At 37.9% G+C, this 20,824-nt stretch overlaps 1 protein-coding gene and 1 long non-coding RNA gene across 2 annotated transcripts; one reads left to right on the forward strand and one right to left on the reverse strand.

Moving 5' to 3' along the window:
- Positions 1-375: 375 nt before the first annotated feature.
- On the forward strand, positions 376-15,259 carry LOC143890334 (putative LRR receptor-like serine/threonine-protein kinase At1g53430). The gene is made up of 20 exons (XM_077394980.1): positions 376-441; positions 524-595; positions 720-791; positions 1,997-2,068; positions 2,161-2,232; positions 2,365-2,436; positions 2,536-2,604; positions 3,385-3,459; positions 3,634-3,699; positions 3,989-4,048; positions 4,160-4,198; positions 4,311-4,360; positions 6,026-6,405; positions 7,234-7,429; positions 7,513-7,680; positions 12,761-12,870; positions 13,014-13,224; positions 13,355-13,592; positions 13,707-13,857; positions 14,784-15,259. The coding sequence occupies exons 1-20, from the start codon at positions 434-436 to the stop codon at positions 15,174-15,176; spliced, it is 2,574 nt and encodes an 857-aa protein (XP_077251095.1). The 5' UTR covers positions 376-433; the 3' UTR covers positions 15,177-15,259.
- LOC143890335 (uncharacterized) lies at positions 14,661-16,281 on the reverse strand. Its single transcript, XR_013255174.1, has 2 exons — positions 16,108-16,281; positions 14,661-15,171 (listed from the first exon to the last, which is right to left on the reverse strand). It is a non-coding gene; the product is annotated as an uncharacterized LOC143890335 (long non-coding RNA).
- Positions 16,282-20,824: the final 4,543 nt, after the last annotated feature.

A 20,824-nucleotide genomic window follows, 5' to 3' on the forward strand; every position in this document is an offset into this window, starting at 1 on the left:
AATAACATCTATAAACTTTTTCTAAAAACTTTCTGACAAATTCAATGATAACCCTGTATAGTTTCAAACTCATTAACTTCACCTCCGAATTTTCAATGTGTATAAGTTAGACCCCCTCTTTTGAAACACTATCAATGATAATTAAGATCTCGTCTCTAGTCGGTCGACTAGAGAACTTTCTCTAGTCCGCCGACCAAAAACATAGTCGGCCCACATTGTTTGGATTATCCAAAGCATTCATTTGATGGGCCCTGACATAGATAGGGTGTGCCAAAAAAAATCAGCTCCATAGGATCATCCTAACACTTCTAATTAAGCTATTAAATCCTTTAACAGAGCTTAATGGCATTGTTTGTTTATATATTGCAGGTCCATTTTAGGAAATCGTATATCCGGACCGATTCCAAAGGAACTTGGAAAGATTACCACGCTCATGACATTGTATGTTGTTCAAAACTCATCTCAAAATAGGAAGATAAATGGCATTTGATTATGATTATTTTATTCTAATTATATTTTGCAGGATCGTTGAGGCTAACCAACTTGAAGGACCTCTGCCTCCGGAGCTTGGTGACTTGATCAACTTGGAAAAATTGTAAGATCCCTGACAGGGGCGCGTCTTCCTAGTAGCTCTCTTTGTTTATTATCAAGTTTCTCTCTTCTTCTTTTTTAGGTTATTAGGACGAAATCCAATGTAAATTCCATTTTCAATTGTACAGCCAAGCACCTTCAAACAATTTCAACGGAACATTGCCGGAGACATTTGGAAAGTGGAGAAACCTGAGAGATATGTATGTTAATTCTACATAGACTATGTCTTTCATTTCAAGTAGGTAAGACCAAGGATTTAAATGTCAGTTTCGACCACCAACGAAACTGAAAATTAAAATTTTGGTTTAGGCCGAAATTATGTTAAAAAAAAAGAGTTTTTGCAAAAGAAGTCTTGCACTTTGCTTTATTTGCAAAAAGCGTCTTCTACTTTGAGAATTTGCAATTAGAGTCATCATGTTTGAGCAAATTTTGCAAATCAGGTCATGCCATCAATTTATGACCAAAATACCCATGTTAGATTTTTATTGACTCGCTGAAAAGACCAAAATCTCCTTATACGTTACATCTGACAGTCAAAGGTCAATTATGAATCAAGGGTGTGGGAATATCAGTTTTACATATACTAGCAGTCTTATGCATGGGTGTCAAAAAATGGGCCCACCCCATCAAAACATGACGTGTAAAGTTGTGGGGTCCACCACTACCATGGAACCTACTACATCAAAGCATAAGGCAGAATGGTGGGCCACACTTGATGCATGGATTTGAATTGGGCTAGTGGGACCCACCCATCAAATCATCAGAGCATAAGGCAGAATGGTGCGCCTCACTTGATGCATGGATTTGAATTGGGTTAGTGGGACCTACGTATCAAATCATCAAAGCATAAGGCAGAATGGTGGGCCTCACTTGATGCATGGATTTGAATTGGGTTAGTGGGACCCACCTATCAAATCATATCACTGACTTTCATGGGTATTTTGGTTCTTTTGCTAGGTAATTTCCATCTTTTTATATAAAAGGAAATTTTGGTCTTTTATGATTAAAAAATCATGGGCATTTTGGTCACAAATTGGTGGCATGACCTGATTTTCAAAATTCACTCAAAGGTGGTGACTCTATTTGCAAATTGTGAAACGACAAGACTGTTTTTGCAAATAAGCGAAGTAGAGGACTTCTTTTGCAAAAACCCAAAAAAAAAAAAAGATAATATTTCGGTTTTCAATTTTGGTGGTTTAAAATTTAGGTTGAAATCTTTAACATTTCAGAGGAAATTCTGTAAATAAGGATGAAAAACATCGGCGGAATCCTGTAAAATTAAGATTCCACTGTAAATTTCATTGCGGCCTTGACCGAAACTGAATTTTTTTGGCCAAAATTTAAAACTATGGGTAAGAGTGTAAAACCACTACTAGTGTCTCGAAAATTCAATTCCTATTTGCAGTAGTATAGGTGGGTGTAACATCTCTGGGCCGATTCCTGATTTCATTGGGAACTGGAGAAAACTCGAAAAATTGTAAGTACTTTATTTATATGTACTTCACGTAACAATTGATGCTACTGAAAAAAAAAAAAAATTATATGAACTGTAAGTTTGAACCTTTGCAGATATATACAAGGCACGTCTATGCAGGGACCTTTTCCTTCTAGCATTGGTCTCTTGAAAAACTTAACTGAAATGTGAGGCATCTTCCATGTTTTTTATTTTTGAATTCCTTAAGCTACTTTGGTGGCATTTCCCAGGATTTATAACCATTGTTGTAGAATGAAATGAATCAAAAGTTATTGCATCTAACATATATTTATCTCCAGGAGGATATCTGACTTGGATGAATCGGGCATGGGTTTCCCTCCGTTGAAGAGTTTGACAGAAATGAAAACTTTGTTAGTTGAATGGATATACTACTCTTTATGGCATAGACATTTCAATCTATTTGTTCTTTCGTTTGCTCATGAAGTTTGCCACTTGGTTGAATGTTTCAGGGCACTGAGAAATTGCTTGATTTCCGGCGAAATTCCATCATATATTTGGACGAGTAGTTTAAAATACTTGTAAGTTACTTTAGATGAAGTTTTCTGTCATACTGATGTAGAGATTTTATATGATCTATGGGCTTGGATTTCTACGGAATACATCGACTTAAAAAATGTATAATGGTGCCCACCTATTTGGATATCTAAACTGTTCATTTGGTGGTCCCCTGTCGTAGATAGGTTGTGCCTCAAAAATCTTCTCCATAAGATGATGAGAAGGGTGGATACTGGAGAACGAGAAAATAGGCGACCTTGTTGCTGATATGAGCGTGTGGGAGGTGTAGGCAAGGTTTTAAATTTCGCGCGAGAATGGTTTAAGCACAAATAGACACTTAAAAATCATCACATAAGCTAGACAACCATTCGTAATGGTTTAAAAACATCAAACACCTAGTAACATGAACTGATTTAATGGATACCATATTTCACATAAAATTCATATAAACATTTATACATTGTACATGCACCACATTTCGCATGCAATTTGTATAAATCTAATCATGTAAGAGATACTGATATACTATACCAATATTACACTAAAACAATTTTGGGTTATGCATTTTTTGGCCATTTTAGTTTCTATTTTGGTGGGGTTCATATTATGTTATTTTATAATGGGTTACAACCTTAATTGCCAATTTATATAATAATACAAGTTACACTAATTACAGAATAGCTATTAGTTAAGAGATGCACTATAGCACACTTATATATGCCCCGTACTCAAATTATGTGTTACTCCTAACACTTTTTTTAATGGAGATAACCTTGGATACTCATGATATTTTTCTCTTGCAGAGACTTGAGCTATAACAACTTGACGGGCAAACTTCCGGACAGCTCTGACAATCTGGGAAAGTCAATAAATTTTATGTAAGCAAATACATGTTTGATGTACAATCTTTACATTCATGCTGTTGCTTCTTTTTTTTTCTTTTTTTCTTTTTGCAATAATTAGTATCGATTTCTTCCCTTTATAAGGATGCTTTCAGTAGTTTTGTTTTAATGCAAGACACTAAGGTAGACATGGTGTTGTTGCTGACATAGGTACCTTTCTAACAATATGCTAACTGGATCTATACCTCAGTGGATCTTACAAAGCGGGGAAAACTTGTATGTATTTCTTACTAAATAAAGGGTTTGAAGTCAGGAACAATATTTGTTTTGGCTGTAAGATCTCAAGCATATTTAAGGTGGAAATCTCTTGTAAGAATAATGTAGTCCTTTCAGAATCTTGCTGGAGTTAGTATTTCTTTCTAATGGCAGTTGAGCCCATAGCTCAATTGGATGTGATTTTTTGCATCTTCTGAAAGGTTAATCCCAAATTACTTAACAAAAAATAAAAGGAAATTCTTCCACTTTGAAATGCATCACCATGGTGCTCTTCCATTCTGTATTGCAGGGACTTATCTGGCAACAATTTTACAGGCCCATCTCTACCCAAATGCCCAGAAGGGAATTTGTAAGACCACTCATTTTCCATGCTTGTTTTCTTGTAGGTATCCATCCTTACATGGAGCTCTTTTTCTTTTTTTCTTCCTTTCATGGATCTCCTACTCTCATCACTTAACAGGAACTTCGTTGCCAGTTACTCACCTACTGAAGACAGCTCGTAAGCTTCTACCCCCTTATTGCTAACATGCATTCTGACTTGCCGAGGTTGCGTTCTATGCTATTTTGTCCTACAACTAAAGAAAAGGAATATTTCTTATTACTTCTTGTAGAATTCCCGGGTGCTTACAGAGGAACCTCCCCTGCTCAAAAGAACCAACTTGTAAGTACAAATTTTAGCCACTGGGCTAAATTTCAACTCAGTTTCCACCAAGGACAATGATTAAAAACTCACAAAGTCAATCATTCTCTCAACATATTTGAACTACGTTAGCCCTTTGAAGTCATCAAAAACACATCCTACAAACCAATGTAGAAATCTGAGCAACTAAATCTAATAAAAAAAATAAGATAAAACAAACACACAGTGATCACAAGAGGGTAACACACATGATTTATGTGATTTGGCACAACGACCTTCGTCCACGGGTGAGATCACGATCTACTACCGAAAGAAGAAAAAAAAGATTACAAAAGGACTAACACAATACCATAAATTCATAAACATCCTTTTACTCTCACCGTGGAGACACTTCTCTCTCAAACTCTCTTCCTCTTTACAAGGAAAAACCAAGACAAAGCGATTCTGCTTTCCATGTTCTTGTTCAAGAAAAGAAAGCTATCTTTTTTGTATTCTCTCCTCTGTTTTCCACAAAAAGAATAATCGTCATCCATAAGATTCCTTTTTTCTCTCTTTCACGTCTCCACGCAAAACTTAGGGTTTTAAAAATTGTCTTATTTCTCCCTTGCAGTCAGTCTCTCCTAATGATACTTGGAACCGAGGAGATTCCCAACAGTTAGATGTTCATATGAAAGGAGAAGGGGTGCAAGAATAAGCAGAGCCTTATCCCATCATCAACCTTAACTTAAATGCTCAGTAATTGAAATATAATGTTGTTGAAGGTATTGAGATGCTCCAAAAGACTCGAACCTTCCTTCATCCAAAGTATATAGTTATTGTTTCAAAAACAATTTGTTCGTGAGGGGCTTCGTTACATACAAACTTTCTAATTTTTTCCAGAGTTTGGATGTCGATTCTTCATTTATCACATTCTACATAACTTTATCCGCATGCCCAATAATACTTATTCCTTTTAGTTCTAGCCCTTTTCAATTATCGTTGCTCATTGAGTCTGGTTTCTTTGACTTTCCATTCAATTCAATGCTTGTGTAATCCCTGTTGCACAAGAAAATCTTTAACTTCTCTTCCATAACTGAAGTTGTTCTTTCTAGCGAACTTTTCTACTCCAAAATTGCTTTTGCCCCTTTGACGTGGTTTGGCACATTGGCCTATGTCCATGGTCGAGATCACGATCTTCCGCTATTAGAAAAAAGTTAACAAGAAGACAAAGGGTAATACCTAATCTCAATCCTGTAACCCTTCTTTTATTCTCACCATGGACACATTTCTCGCTCAAACCTTGGCCTCTCTACAACGGAAAACCAATCAAGAAAGATTCTCTTATTGGAAAGATTCTCCTGTCTATCTTCTCCTCCAAGAAAAGAAAACTATGTTTTTTTCTTCTTTCCTCACTTTCCCTCGAGAATTGCTGTTCTCTAACATTCTTTTTCCTCTCTTTCACATCTCCCTCTCCCTATCTGGTCATACTAGGAACCAAGGAGATCCCCAGCTGTTGAGGAAACGCGGCAAAAGACACAATACTAGTTCAATAAAAAACTTATTGGGTCTATAAGTGCCTTGCACCGCAACACCAAGTTAACTCTTTGACGAGTTCTTGACCAAATTTGAGTCTTTGAACATTAGTTAAGAGTTCCAACGAAAATCGTCTATATGAATGACTTTATATGTGTTCCATAATATTTTCAGACTCTTCATTGTTTATAAATTGCGGAGGCATGAAGTTGGATGCTGACAAGCAAGTATATGAAGATGACTCATCACAGATGGGACCATCATCGTTCTACTCTATTGAACTTGACAAATGGGCTTCTAGCATTACAGGAGACTTTATGACTGTCCACCCTTCCTCCTATTTAGCAACAAACAGAACTGTTATTGCGGTCATGCCTGATGATAATCCAGCCTTGTACATGACGGCCCGCCTCTCCCCGCTCTCCCTTAAATACTATGGATTCTGTTTACAGAATGGCAGTTATACAGTGCAACTCCACTTCGCTGAAATAATGTTCACAGATGATCAAACCTTTAGCAGCAACGGAAAGCGCATATTTGACGTATCAATTCAGGTGGTGGATTGATTTCTTGGCTAGAACTTTCATATTTATCATTGGCTTCCTCTGTTTTTGTCACAGACAGGACCCAATATTTGTTGATACTTTGAAAACTGCTAGTTTCCAATTCATATTTGGTGAAAAATGCTGTGGGTCTCTTTGTCATGCAGTCCAACACAGTTCTATCTTTCCCATGCATTATTCTAGAGCTTGTTTTGGGCTCCACTATGCCAATGTTCCTATTTCTATGCTGTAACCTTAAATCTGATAGGCCTCAGTTGGAATTTTGAATATGAAAGAAAACAAGTCTACTCCATGATATAATTTTGAATAATTTTCTATTCGTAGAAGTTCTGGTTACAACTGTCGTACATTAGAATATACTTGTCACTGTCCATATTGGATTTAGTTGTAGCACAGTTTGTCTTTTGTTCTTGTACTAAATATTTCTCTGTTTCCTATGCCTTCTTGTAGAGCTTGTTTTGGGTTTTGTTGCGTTGTTGTTCCCATTTTATTGCTGATAGCTTAAAGTTAGTGCTTGACAAGCCGTTGTTGGAATTGAGTATTAAAATAGCCAAGGCTTACCTATAAAATGATTTTTATTAATATTGTAGTCATTCAAGTTATAGGTACATTTTGATGCATTCAAACATGCTTCTATTTGTGTATAGCGGGATTTGTTGCAACATAGTTTGTATTTCGTTCTGGTACTCAATATTAAAAGCCTTTTTAGAAGTTTAATGCATGAGGACATCTTTGTGTCCTGTTGTTTGCTATTCTTTTTCTTAACTTTGTTGATCTTCTCTATTTGTCTTCTACTTATGTTGCTTTGACATCCTGTAGAGCCAAAGTGTTTTAAAGGATTTCAACATTGAGGATAAAGCTGGTGGGCCCGGTCGGGGAATCAGGCTTAATTTTACTGCAAATGTAACCCGTAACACTTTGGAGATCCACTTATACTGGGCCGGGAAAGGGACTACTGCTCTTCCAGTTAGAGATGTATATGGACCTCTTATATCAGCTATTACAGTGACACCAAGTAAGATCTAAAGGTGCCCTATATGCCATTTCTTTCTTTTTATTGCTCCCTTGTCATGGTAAATGATCTTCTTCTCCATGTAGACTTCACTCCGGCTACATTCAAGAGTGGGGTCACTCCTACCCACAAAAACAGGCTATCAGTCGGAGCTATTGTTGGTATCATTGCTTCTTCCTGTGTAATAATCATCCTCATTTTGATATGCCTTTGGATAAAAGGTTGCTTGGGAGGAAGAAACCTCATAGACAAGGGTGAGACAATGAATCAAGTCATGCTTTTATTGTATACATGGTATATACTACATAGTACATGCATGTTCTTTAAAATTCTCCTCTGATTCATAGTATTATATATTTTCAAGATGGCATAGAAAATATGAACTAGTTATTTTTTGAGTTGTCTTGTTCATCAAACTGGTTTGTGGGAGGACTCCAGATGACCATAAAGTATAATATTTTATTGGAAAGTACATACAGATTATACTTGTTAGGTGTACATGTACACAGCCTGATTTTTTTTTTAAACAGGATATATTTCGCATTTTATTGATATATGCTCTGTTGTTAAAATCTTACAATTTACGATTTGAATCTTACGATTCAAAGCAATTCGTGGGTTGAACGATTCAAATCGGACGAAGAATCTTTTTTCGTAAAATTCTTACGATTCAAGTACGATTCGACTTTGAATCGTGCGATTTTTACGATTTTTACGATTCTTTTTACGATTTTTACGATTCTGTCTGTTTTGGATTTTGAGAACTGATCATGATTTTAAAATGAAGATCATTATAAAATGCTTTGTTTATTGCTGACATTTCTTTGTATGATGGTTATTGTAGATTTGAGTATGTGTTTTGTTTACTGTTGTAATAAATTATATAATGATTTATTATATGATGAATATAGTTTGAGCTATGTTTAGTAATTTATTGTGCGATGAATATGGTTTGTGTTTCGGATTACTAATCATGGAATTTCATATTTAATTTAATAGTTTCAAATGGAAAATAGATAATTACTCATTTTAATCTTATTTTTTACCTTTTTATATTTTTTAATATTTTTCTCATTTTTATATATAAATCTGAAAAAATCTTCCGATTTACGATTCGATTCCGATTTTCAGAACCTTGGATATATGCAAGCAATATACAGCTTCCTCTTCCTTGAGAGAGTTTACAACATTATAACAGAGAAATATTTTACTAGAATTTGCATGTTAAGCTCATCAATTAGCCAAAGATATACAAACATGTGAATTTTCCCCTTCAAGGTTCATAGCGGCTAATAGGGTTTCTAGTCCTCATTTGGGTTACAATTTTGATATACATCTGCATAAGGAAGTACCTCTAACTCTAATTATGGCGAAAATCAACAACAATAAGAATCTATGTGGTTCGGACACGTACGGGAAAGATTTGATTTAAAAATTACAAGAGATCCCACCACTAAAATCCCCATACAACCATAACCCCCCACCCCCCCTCTTTTTTTAATGGTCGCCTATTGTATTGCAAAAAGCAAGACCAAGATGGTCAAGATTCAAAGATACAGAGGGCACAAAAAAGGAAAAATACAAAGGATAACAAAGAAGGGTCAGGAAGAAGAGTATCAGACAAAGCCAATGACTATTTCGACACTCCTTCTATAGCAAGCCGATCGGCCACCTCATTTGCCGAACGACGGACATGCTTAAATTCTATCGAAAAGGGCCTCATCCAATCAAACATTTTTATTTTTTTTGAAATGGCAAAGAGATATCATATAAAAGAAGGGGGGACTGAGATGGACCACACCCAAATGTACAGGGGAGAAACAGAATAGAAAAATAGAAAAATACAAAATACAAAATAAACTATGGAGGGAGAAAATCAAACAACTATAACTCCGTATGACCAACCCCACTTCTAGCCAACGCATCCGCCTCGCCATTAGCACTCCTCCGCACGTGTTCGAAGGCAATACCCGATCCCGAGATGAGTTAGAGACCCCTTAAGCCAATCAAACAGGATGAAAGCGATACCCTCATCCAATCAAACATTTCATCGAAGAATCTATAAAATCTCCACGGGTGAGTTAGAGACCCCTTAAGCCAACTAATAACATTCATAGAGTCCCCTTCAACTATCACATTATCCACTCTATTCATGGCCAAAAGATTTAGACCCTTATGAGCCGCATGAACCTCGGCCTCCATAGCATCCGCCACCCCATTGGGGCCAGCAAACTTCCCCTTGGTCATCCCTCTTGGTCATTCCTTAGCATCCCTTCAATGCCCATCGGCCATGTCACAAATATCATTCTCAGGAATTTCTCGGCAAGGGAAAATCTCGAGATATATTGATTTTTTTATTTTTTGGCTTTTTATCTAGGAAAAAGATAAAAAAATATTTAAAAATATAGAACAATATATAAATTAAGAAAATATCATAAAAATATCATGATATCATTACGATAAATGAAAATATCGCTATACTTTATAAATTCTCGGGATTATTTTGAGATTTTGTCCGCAATCAAATCACTATATTTTGAAAATCTTGGCAATATCTGTGACATAGCCCGCCGGACCCGGATTACCCAAGTTCGAACCATCAAAGTTTAACTTGAAGTGATTAGAAGGCGGCGGATCCCACTTTTGGGATACTTTTTACTTCTTTTCTACACTCCAATAGACTTCTCTCCATCCTTCCCATAAGTCATAAGTCATAAGTCATAAGTCATAAGCGAACAGAAATGTGAAGGAAGGGAGGGATCTCACCCAAAAAATCGTGAGAGCAATCACTTTGATGAATAAGAATGTAGGACCTCTAGAGTAATCTTTAAATATTCTCGTATTTCTTTCCTTCCAAAGAACCCAAATAGTAGCCAATAGGGGCCCATTCCACAAAAATTTTCCCTTTCCCTTCTCGGGAGCAACCGACCAACCATGAAGGAGATCAATAATGTTTTCAAGGAAGACCCAATGTATACCAAACCTGCTAAGAAGCTTTCCCCAAACCTCCCTAGCTACTTTGCAATAAAGAAGGTAACTTGCAGTTTTTTCTGCCTCTATGCTTAAGGCACGGTGATCAACAATTAACATTTTCCTCTTCCTTAAGAAATCCACAGTTTGAATCCTCCCACGGCAAGCCGCCCATCCAAGCGTGCAGACCCTAGGCGGAGCTTGGATTGTCCACACTTTGGCTATTTCTGTAGACACAGGGCATACCTCACACTCACCCTTTTTCTCTCCTCATGGTGAACAAGAAAGAACACGTGAGTTTCTTGTTATTTCTTTCTCTCACATATACATCTATATAGATGAAAGAACCATCTTAAGGCAATTAAAATCCCAGTTCAACTAGGAAATCATCTCACTAAGATGAAAGAAACAACTCGATTGTGGCCTATCCTATGATAGTCAAACTATAAAATCAAGGTCTTAAATTTCAGTGGAAATCTTGTTAAATCACGGCCACCAAGAGTCTGTGCTTTCACCTGGACAGATTTCCCGGATAACTTCGACATCGGCATATGCTCATAAGTGATCATCGATCATTGTGCACTCTGCGTGGCTTTTTGTGAGACTGTGGACCATCTTTTCTTTCATTGCAGCTATTCCAGAGACGTGTGGAATCGTATCCTAAAAATTTTGGGATATCTTAGGTGTTCTCATCCCGGTTGTCAGACCTTCTAGATTGTTGGTTTTATGCTCCGTGGCCAAGGAAGTGAATGCTTCTTTGGAAGCTAGCGCTTCTAGCTATGATTTGGATTCTCTAGAAAGAAAGAAACACTTAGTTGTTTAAGAACGCAGTTAAAGGTGCTAGCTTTACTTTCTCAAGGATCACATCTCTAGTCATCACGTGAGCAAAGGTCCTTCATGCTTCATCATGTATTCAGCAACGGACTTGAATCGTTGCTGGAAGGAGATATGTGCCTCCAAAGAAAGGATGGAGGTCATAGTTCCTAGATAGATGGTCCCCCCAACCTGGGATGGTTGAAGTTGAACTTTGATGGGTCAAGTTTGGGTAACCCTGGCTCAGCTGGTATTGGAGGGCTCTTGAGAGACGGTACTAACACGACTAGATGGGCATTTTCTGGTCCTATTGTTATAAAGGACTCAAATAAAGCTGAAGTCAGGGCTATTTTGCAAGGTACGAGGATCTTGGATAGCAGAGCCTTCGATAACCTCATAGTGAGGGATGCCATTAAAAAAACCCTCATAGTGGAGGGAGACTCAATGTGATTTGATGACTGGATGGGAGCAGTCCCACCCCTTGGAGATTTTACGACAAGGTTGATGAGATTTTGGATCGTTTGGAGGGTCGTATGGTTCGCTTTCAGCATGTACGCCGGTCAGCAAATGGAGAGGCGAATCGTCTTGCTTGCGGCGGAGTGCACAGGCCGTAGTTATTGGAGATTTTATTACCTCCCTCCTTCCCTTTTCTTTCTTGCTTTTATTCTTGTTTTTCCTTCGCTTTGTATCTTGTTAGCCCAACCACCTCTGTCGTCGGCCTTGCTTTCCTTTGTCTAATAAAATTCCATCATATTTAAAAAGGAAATCACAAAAACGTATGGAAATATATGCAACTCATGAAAGTTTAAGATGAAAATTCGGGAAATACTAGAATAAGCACAAGTACATACTAGAATAAGTTTTAGTAACCATCTAACCTAGATGGTTGGTTCAATCATATTACTGTAGAAGAGGAGTAATGTAGTGGGTGCCATGCATACTGGCCTCTGCAAAAGTACCCCTCACGAGATGGTTTTTTTTAATTATATTATAGTGTCCATGATAGATTATCTCAGTTACCCTATTCGATAATGACGACGATGCTTTGTCTCGCAGTGACAGATTCTCCTTTCACAGTGGCTATAACCCATTATTATTTTTCTTAAATTAAAGGTTATAACTCTTTATTACTTTAGTGCATGGGAGTCGTAAATTCTGTTGTCACAGTGACTGCAAATCCCTTATGAGTAGATCCACAATGTCTTCGGAATTTAAAATTATCACGTCAACAACTAGTATATAAATAATAATATTAGGAAAATGATATAGACACCGAGCGTTCGACCGAGCAGTGTACCTACAATGAGAAAGTGCTGTGTATAAAAAAAAATTGTTTTTTTTTTTTTTTGCTTGCTTTCCTAAACCTATGGGATGGCTTACGTCACTTGTAATGGTGTGGCAAGAAAGTATTTGTTCGGTCCCCTGTTCGGTCGTACTCTCGGTCTCCCTTGCATTACTCAGAATATTATGATTGCCATTTTAACATTCATGTCATTTTCTGATCATGTTTGATCACCTTCAAATTTTTTATCAACTGTTTTCTTTGGTCAGAACTCAGAGGCCTCACAGGTTACTTCAGCCTAAAACAGATTAAAGCTGCCACCAATAACTTCGACCCTGCAAATAAGATAGGTGAAGAGGGGTTTGGACCTGTCTACAAGGTAAATTTAGTTTTTTTTTTTAAATCCGGTATTGCTTATATTGGTTTTCCACACTAAAGTTGCTGTCTTAGATATTTCTCAATTCTCATTTTCTTATGCCTCTGGAGAATTAATGAGTTAAAGTTTATTTTGCATGATCTTAGGGTGTATTATCAGATGGTTCACTAATCGCTGTCAAGCAGCTCTCTTCAAAGTCTAAACAAGGAAACCGTGAGTTCATAAACGAGATTGGCATGATATCAGCTTTACAGCACCCAAATCTTGTTAAGCTTTTCGGATGCTGTGTGGAAGGAAACCAGTTACTGGTAATATATGAATACATGGAAAATAATAGCCTTGCCCGCGCACTGTTTGGTAAGCCTTTTACTACAATATTTTACACTCACACTAAACTTCTTTGGGAATGCACCATCTAGTCGTCCTTATTGATTTTGACCCATGATTTATTGCACAAAAAAAGTAATCGGAACTGTGTCATTTATAGGTCCTGAGAAATATCGATTGAAGGTGGACTGGTCAACCAGGTGTAAAATTTGTCTGGGGATTGCAAGGGGTTTGGCTCATCTCCATGAAGAGTCAAGGCTGAAAATTGTCCACAGGGATATCAAGGCAACCAATGTTTTGCTCGATAAAAATCTTAATGCCAAGATATCCGACTTTGGTTTGGCTAAACTTGATGAGGAGGAGAACACCCACATCAGCACTCGAATAGCAGGAACACTGTGAGTTGTTTCACTTTGTTTCCCATTTCTTTTCTCTGTTAGATATGTTGTAAGACTTTAGTAGAAGATCTTACTGCAGAGTAATTTCCTCTATGATGAACACTGATTTTTCAGAGGATACATGGCTCCTGAATATGCGATGAGGGGTCACTTGACGGACAAAGCAGATGTTTACAGCTTTGGAGTCGTCTTGTTGGAGATTGTCAGTGGAAAGAGCAATGCGAATTCTATGTCTGAGCAGGATTTTGTTTATCTTCTTGATTGGGTAAACTATGTATTCTTGCAATTCATACCATGAAGTGTGAATATCTTCACATTTTGAGTAGAAATTTTAAACCATCCAACATTGTTTTCTATCTTGGGAACTACCACAATATTGTTGATTGTGCCTAAGATGTTGCGAACTCCTTGTGTCCTACACACCTGATGTTTTAGATATTAGCAGTCAGCCTCAGTTCGCTTGAGTCAGACTGGCTTTGATTGATGATGTAAGTCAATTAAACTATCAACTTGATGGAGGTGAACGAAATTGATAACCTTGGTTCGGTCTACAAGCATGTTGCTTCTTTAGGGGCATTTTGAAAATTTTGATGCACGTGCCACGTGCATCCATAAGCCACATATTGGGTATTTGGGTGACAGGATATAGAGTTTTGATGTTTATTAGCTTAGAGAAAAGGTAGAAAAGAGAAATTGCAATCTTAATATCAAAATAGTGAAACTTTCTTCTTCCATGGACATAGGAACATTGCCGAACCACGTAACTATATCTTGCCTTATATGTTTATGTCTCTTGCATCTCATATTTTCGTTGGCAGCGCATTGGGTTTGATCTTGTTTTGGGGGGAGATTAGAAATTTCTCGGTTTACAACAAAGCATTAATACTAAGGTCAAAGGTTCTAACTTTCCATATGTCACACCAAAGAAAACACACACACACACACACACACAAAAGAGCAAAAAACGTCCCAAGTCCCAACATAATTAGCAACCCACCCAGCAGCTCATGAATTTGATGCATGTCCAATTATATGAACCATGTTCAGAACTAAATTCACACATGTATCTAAATCAAATTGTGGATAAGGTTAGCTAAAGGGTGTTTCACATGGATAACAAGCTGACAGCTATTGCCATTCAAAAAAAAAGAAAGAAAAAAACTGATCGCTATTTTTTTCGTGTGTATGCAGGCCTGTGTATTGCATGAGCAGGGAGATCTCCTAGAACTCGTTGACTCCAGCCTAGGATCGGACTACTCAGAGGAGGAGGCATTAAGGATTTTGAATTTGGCTCTCATATGCACCAACTCATCTGCTAGTCTAAGGCCAGCAATGTCGGCTGCAGTGAGCATGCTTGAAGGGAAAGCGCCTGTACAGGCACCACTTGTGAAGCAACGTTCAAGGAGGGAGGATTCGAGGTTTAAGGCTTTTGAGAAACTTTGTCAGGAGAGCGAAAGACAGAGCATATCGATAGATGGGTCTTGCTTTGATTCGTCAGCTTCTGTCCAAGGCAAAGAAGAAAGTGCGGTCCATCCCTCGACTAGTAAGCATCCCCTTGATCTGTACGACATTAATCTACCTTGAATTGGGTAGTGAGAAAAAACACGAATTTGAACACTTATTAGATTCAACATATTTGCATATATCCATAAATCTACAGTTGCATACATGAACATGTAAACCTTCTACTGTTATTCACAGATATACATACATTGACACAGGGCCCTTTTTGGATACCCCTAAAAATAGTTTGGATACAAAAATAATGGTTATAATAGTTTTATATCTCTGTTAATGACTTCTGAAGTGGTGTTAAAATTCCATTTGCCTAGAGAGATACATTCCTAGACATTCATCACCAAAGAGAGACATTTCTAATTCATAGTCTTTACATGGTGTGAGCTCAATCATCTCTAGATAACCCACCACCAGATCATCATGATGCCTCAGAGAGGTTTGTATACAACTCAACTCAACTCAACTAAGCCTTTGTCCCAAACTAGTTGGGGTCGGCTAATGAATACTTGATAAAATTTTCATGAAATGAATCCTATAGAGGTTTGTATAATATCAAAGTTTGATCACTTGGGGCCTCTTTGGACACCAACATAGGCCTTATTTGCAAAGGAAAACACTTCTAAAACCGGACTCCGTTCCACAAATAAAGCTAAAGACCAACAGTAAATGAAAAAAAAAAATACCCGTAGTCAAGGTTGAAATTTTCAAATAAATGCCACTTCACCCAAACTTGTCATCACCCAAGAGGTGGGTATTCAGATCCCTCCCAGGTTGGAATGAAATTTTGAGTAGAATTTTCTTCGATTAAATTTTTTTATGAGTAGGAATCGGAATATGAGGTCAATTCCGGTTCCTGATTCCGGCAATCCAAAATGCATCCTTAAACATAGGAATTGTAGCCAGGTACCTCTTTTTCACATAATTCTAAGAAAGAAATGAAATCTGAGGGGGCAAATTAAACTACAGAAAAAAAATAAAATAAATCCGAATCTCATACCTTCTTCATCAGGAGGAAGTAGACTGCCTGCTCCATATCCCAACCTAGCCAACCAAATCAGTCCTAGAACTGAAACAAGTATAAAACGTGCCAAGAACAACATATTCAATAATCACAAATATCTTTCTGAAAGTATGTATGTATATATATAAGGGCTCATTCAATCGGAGAAATATTTACGAGTTAGGACTGACTGAATGGGCATCTTTGAAAATTCCACGAACCTCAAATCCTACAGTTAAAGGTCATTGTTACTCATGGAATTAGAGTTTGTCTATACTCCCAAACGTGGGGCCAAGATGATGTGGCAGTATTAGAGATATTTGTTATGCAATTCCATCTAAAGCCATTTCGCGGCTTCACTTTTGCATGAGAGAACACCCGCCGGAGATAGATTTAATAATAAGACAAAACTGCTGAAAAGTGAGAAATTGCGTAGCAATGTCATATTAATATGGTACACACAAGTGTCCCTATCAATCGCCAAATTGCAGATAATTTCAAAACGGGACTCCATCCAAGAAATAAAGACAATGGTGTGTAATGACCCTAATACCCACCTTACAGGGTTAAATTTTCAGGTTAAATGCCATCCTAAATAAAGTTATCACCGTCTGTGCACTTTACAGAGTGAGACAGAGAGTTGCTCATGGGTCCCATGGGGAAAGAAAGATCTTAGCCGCCCCTTTGGAATATTATAATAGTCTTTTTTCATTTTATTTTATAAAAATGATGTTGGAGTTTATTAATTAGTATTCATTGATGTGTGACTACCTTTCTCAATATGGCCTCATGTTCGAATGGTGAAAAGCATGTCATTGCGTGGAGAGTTCATAGTCGTCATTAGAAGTCTAGTTCCATTATTGCGAGATTTTCTGCTTAAGCTGGCTTAACTGACCCACAAAAGAAAGGAAGAGACTTCCACAGTACGTGGAGACTTTTCTTCAGATACCCAAACTATGCTTAAGGCTCTGTTCAGATGCAAAAGGTTATCATGTAGATTAGTGGTATAAGTAGTCGATAGGGAGGAAACAAACTTTTGTAATGTTTGATCCACCAAGGATTTACTGTGATAAGTAGTATTTGGTTTGCCAATCTCGTAAGTAATGAGAGGGGGTGTCATTACCAATATATATAGAAAGGGGAGTGAGAGAGGGAAGAGAGAGATAAAAAGAGAAAAAGCAAAATTCTGCTCGAAGAATTTTACCATTTTGGAGAAATGAGGCACCGAGGGTATAAGGAGAGCTCATGGGTGCCACATTGCAGCAATACTTTGCTGAGATTCTTGTCTGGTCCCCTTGGATTATGTGCTAAATTGGCAAACAAACACCAAACAGTGCATTAGTTTGCTTGGGATTGCTTAAGGAATCCTTGCAATCCCAAGGAGCTATCTCGAACCAATCAGAAAAGTGTAATAGAGTGGGGAGTGTAACTATCAAAACAAGGAAGTGTAAATATAAGGTCCCTTCTCAGAGAAAAAAAAAAAGCAATTCAATGAGAGGATCATAATACAACTTAGGTTTGAAAAATATCAATTGTGTTTGGAGTACGATGAAGTATGGGTAGTTGAGATGGTGAGGTCTAGGTTTATATGATCTTCATCAACAGGATTCTTACAGGCCATATTATCTTTGTTATTTCCATTTCTGTGCGGGGGAATATCTTCACTTGCATCAAATTCAATAGTCGAAGAGGATTCTCCACTACAAGAAATCTTTGTTAACCAGAAGACATCAACAGGATTCTCCACTATATAGTGGTAGTGGGGAGTCTGACCACGCCACCTGTTGAAGAACCCATCCAAAATGACTTCCATTCCTCATATCTGGTAGAACAATTGCAAGGATGGCTTAGGGGTTTTGCTCGGCATGCATTTGGGCGCCACGCCACAGAAACTCCTTATTTGGTTACTAAGGATGTCCTCTGGTTAATCACTTGATGTGTCATCCTTGTCTCCTCTATAATATCCAAGCCAGAAATTACAAAAAAGATGTAATTTTGCTTGGATTTCTTAAGCATTATGTTCTCTCTATTGGTAATGACACCCCCTACCACTACTCTACGAGGTTGACAAGTAAATACTAATCGTTGTTCTACAAGGTAAGTTCCAGGCAGATCCAATGCTCCTCCCTGTTAACTACTTACACCACTAATCTAGGAGGCAAATAACTGCAACCAAACAGACAACCAAACGAACAGGGTGTCCCTGTTAACTATTTACACCGCTAATCTAGGAGCCAAATAACTGCAACCAAACAGACAGGGTGATGACACGTGACATCTAGGATTATTGGTGTATTAGTTAGTACCTAAAATTTGGTATCACTAATATCGGTCCTTGGGCTTGTAGCATATTGATTAGGTACCTAACATCATCTTGTACACTTGGCATGGGTCATGGTGCTGGGCTCAGTTGTCCAAAAGAGGCCACATACATATGGTCTTATAAGTTTCATAATTTTCGCCAATTTTTATTTCAGCGGACCCATTTTGTGCCATCTTGGGTTGCCGTCGGGCAGGAATTCAAGAACATGCAGGGTCCCACTAGATGAATTATAATGAACTACAATAGGATGGTACTAGAGACAATTAGATTAGGTTATCTACACTACGGTAGCCCCCCCCCCCCCCCCCCCCCCCCGAGTTGAACAAAAAACTAACTATTAGAGAAGAGAAGACATCTATAATACGAGATGAGAGATGATATTTTCACTCCCCCAGCATTACGTGCACGCTCCCCTTATAACGTGATTTGACGTTAAAAAGCATTAAAGTTGCACACGTTTCATATCGAATCACGTTATAAGGGAGCGTGCGCGTAATGCAGGGAGAGTGAAAATATCATTGCCCTATGAGATTTCATATGCTTACTGGGCAGATAAACACATACTGGGGTGGTACCGCCCTTGATATTTGATCCAACAGCAGCTTCTCAAAATTTTCTACCCAATTGTGGTACTTCCATCGTATCACCAATGCATGTTTGTCACCCTCATCATATAGTTTCTCTTATTCATTTTCTACCCAAGTAGCTTTTTTCCTTGTAAAACCTCCCTCTCTCTCTCTCTCTCTCTCTCTCTCTCTCTCTCTCTCTCTCTCTGGACATGGTGGAGCCCAGTGCTATTTTACACTTTATGGTATGATGGGGTGGGGCCCAACAATTTATAACCATGCGTCCATGCCTAAGCATGGGTTGGGGCCAGCATTTTGATGTTGATGGGGCCTACCATTTTACACCTTAGATTTTGTTCGAATGGGGCCCACCATTTTACTCGTAATGTTATTGAGGGTGGGGTACACCATCTCTACCAAACCTATGCGTTAGGGTGGGGCCCAACATTTTACACCCATCCATAGCATCCACCCAGAATACTAGTAACTGCTATACGAGACCTATACGTAAATATTACAGAGGTACCACCTTTATGTGTTTATAAATAATTTCTCTCATTATATTGCGACTGCCTCTCTGAAGATGGCCTCATGTTCAAATGGTTAAGAGTGTCATCGCGCGTGTATGGTTTATTGTCCCTAGCAGTCTAGTTCCATTGTTGCTAGGTTTTCTGAAAGAAATGAATTGAAGAGACTTCCACAATGGAATCTTTCCTTTGGTATGACCAAAATACCCTTATATAAGGGTTAAATTTTCAAACAAATACGGTCTTCACGTAAGGCTATGACTCTCTTCTCTTCCTCTGACCTATATAGATGCATTGGGGAGTCTGATCGCACCACCTACTGAAAAACCAATCCAGTATGACTTCCCTTAGGCTCCTTGAGTGTGTTTGGTTGCACAGAAGTAGAATGGCTAGGGTTGTACTAGGCATTTGGGTGCCACGCCATCAAAACTCCTAGTTTGGTTGCCAATATAGCATTGAAATACCTGGAGAATCCCAGGGATGTTGGATGTCTCTTGGTTAATCATTACATGTCTGATGATATGTCGCCTTTGTCCCCTCCCTATAACATTCAAGCCCGAAATCACAAAAAAAAAAGTAGAATTTTTGCTTGGATTCCTTGGGATCTGATTATCCAAAAGAGTCTACACAATGTATGGAACTCTACAAAAATATCAACCACTACGGCCGTGCTGCAACTTTGGTAGCTTGAGAACTACCTTCCCCCCTCCTCATAATCAAAGGACACGTGCCTACTTATTCTTGGCCTTTTTTAAAAAAAATTTCAACCACCAATTTGCATGCCTACTTGGGTGGACAAGAATTCAAGAATCCAAGAACGGGCCTGCAAGATGAAATAGTCTCTACTACAATTGTACGGTGGAGATCAGATCAAATGACCTGATGGTTCCCATAAGTTAACAAAAAACCAAAACAATTGGTGAATAATAGTGGACCACATGGTTTTAAATTTCGGTTTCTGAATGCGTTCTGCCGTCACCGAAACCGAAATTTTGGCATTAATCGTGTACGCCATTAAAAATAATATATTATTTAAAGAGTCATTAAAAGTAGTTAGAAATATGAGATTACGACCTAGCTAACTATTAAAGGGAATGAAAAGGTCTAGTTTCTAACTTTCTATAACGTATTAATGTTGGGGCTTGGATATAGTCAATGTATTTAATAGAGATATAAATACATGGATAAGATTTTTAATATATAGCTGTTTTTTTTTTAGAGCGGCAGAAAACTAGAAAAGATTCTATTAAAACTGAAGAAGCAAAGACCGAGGTAGTCAAATCACAGGATAAAGAAAA

The sequence above is a fragment of the Tasmannia lanceolata genome, unplaced genomic scaffold, assembly GCF_043159265.1.
Source record: "Tasmannia lanceolata isolate RefF3 unplaced genomic scaffold, GAP_Taslan_0.1 ptg000013l, whole genome shotgun sequence".
NCBI lineage: Eukaryota > Viridiplantae > Streptophyta > Magnoliopsida > Canellales > Winteraceae > Tasmannia > Tasmannia lanceolata.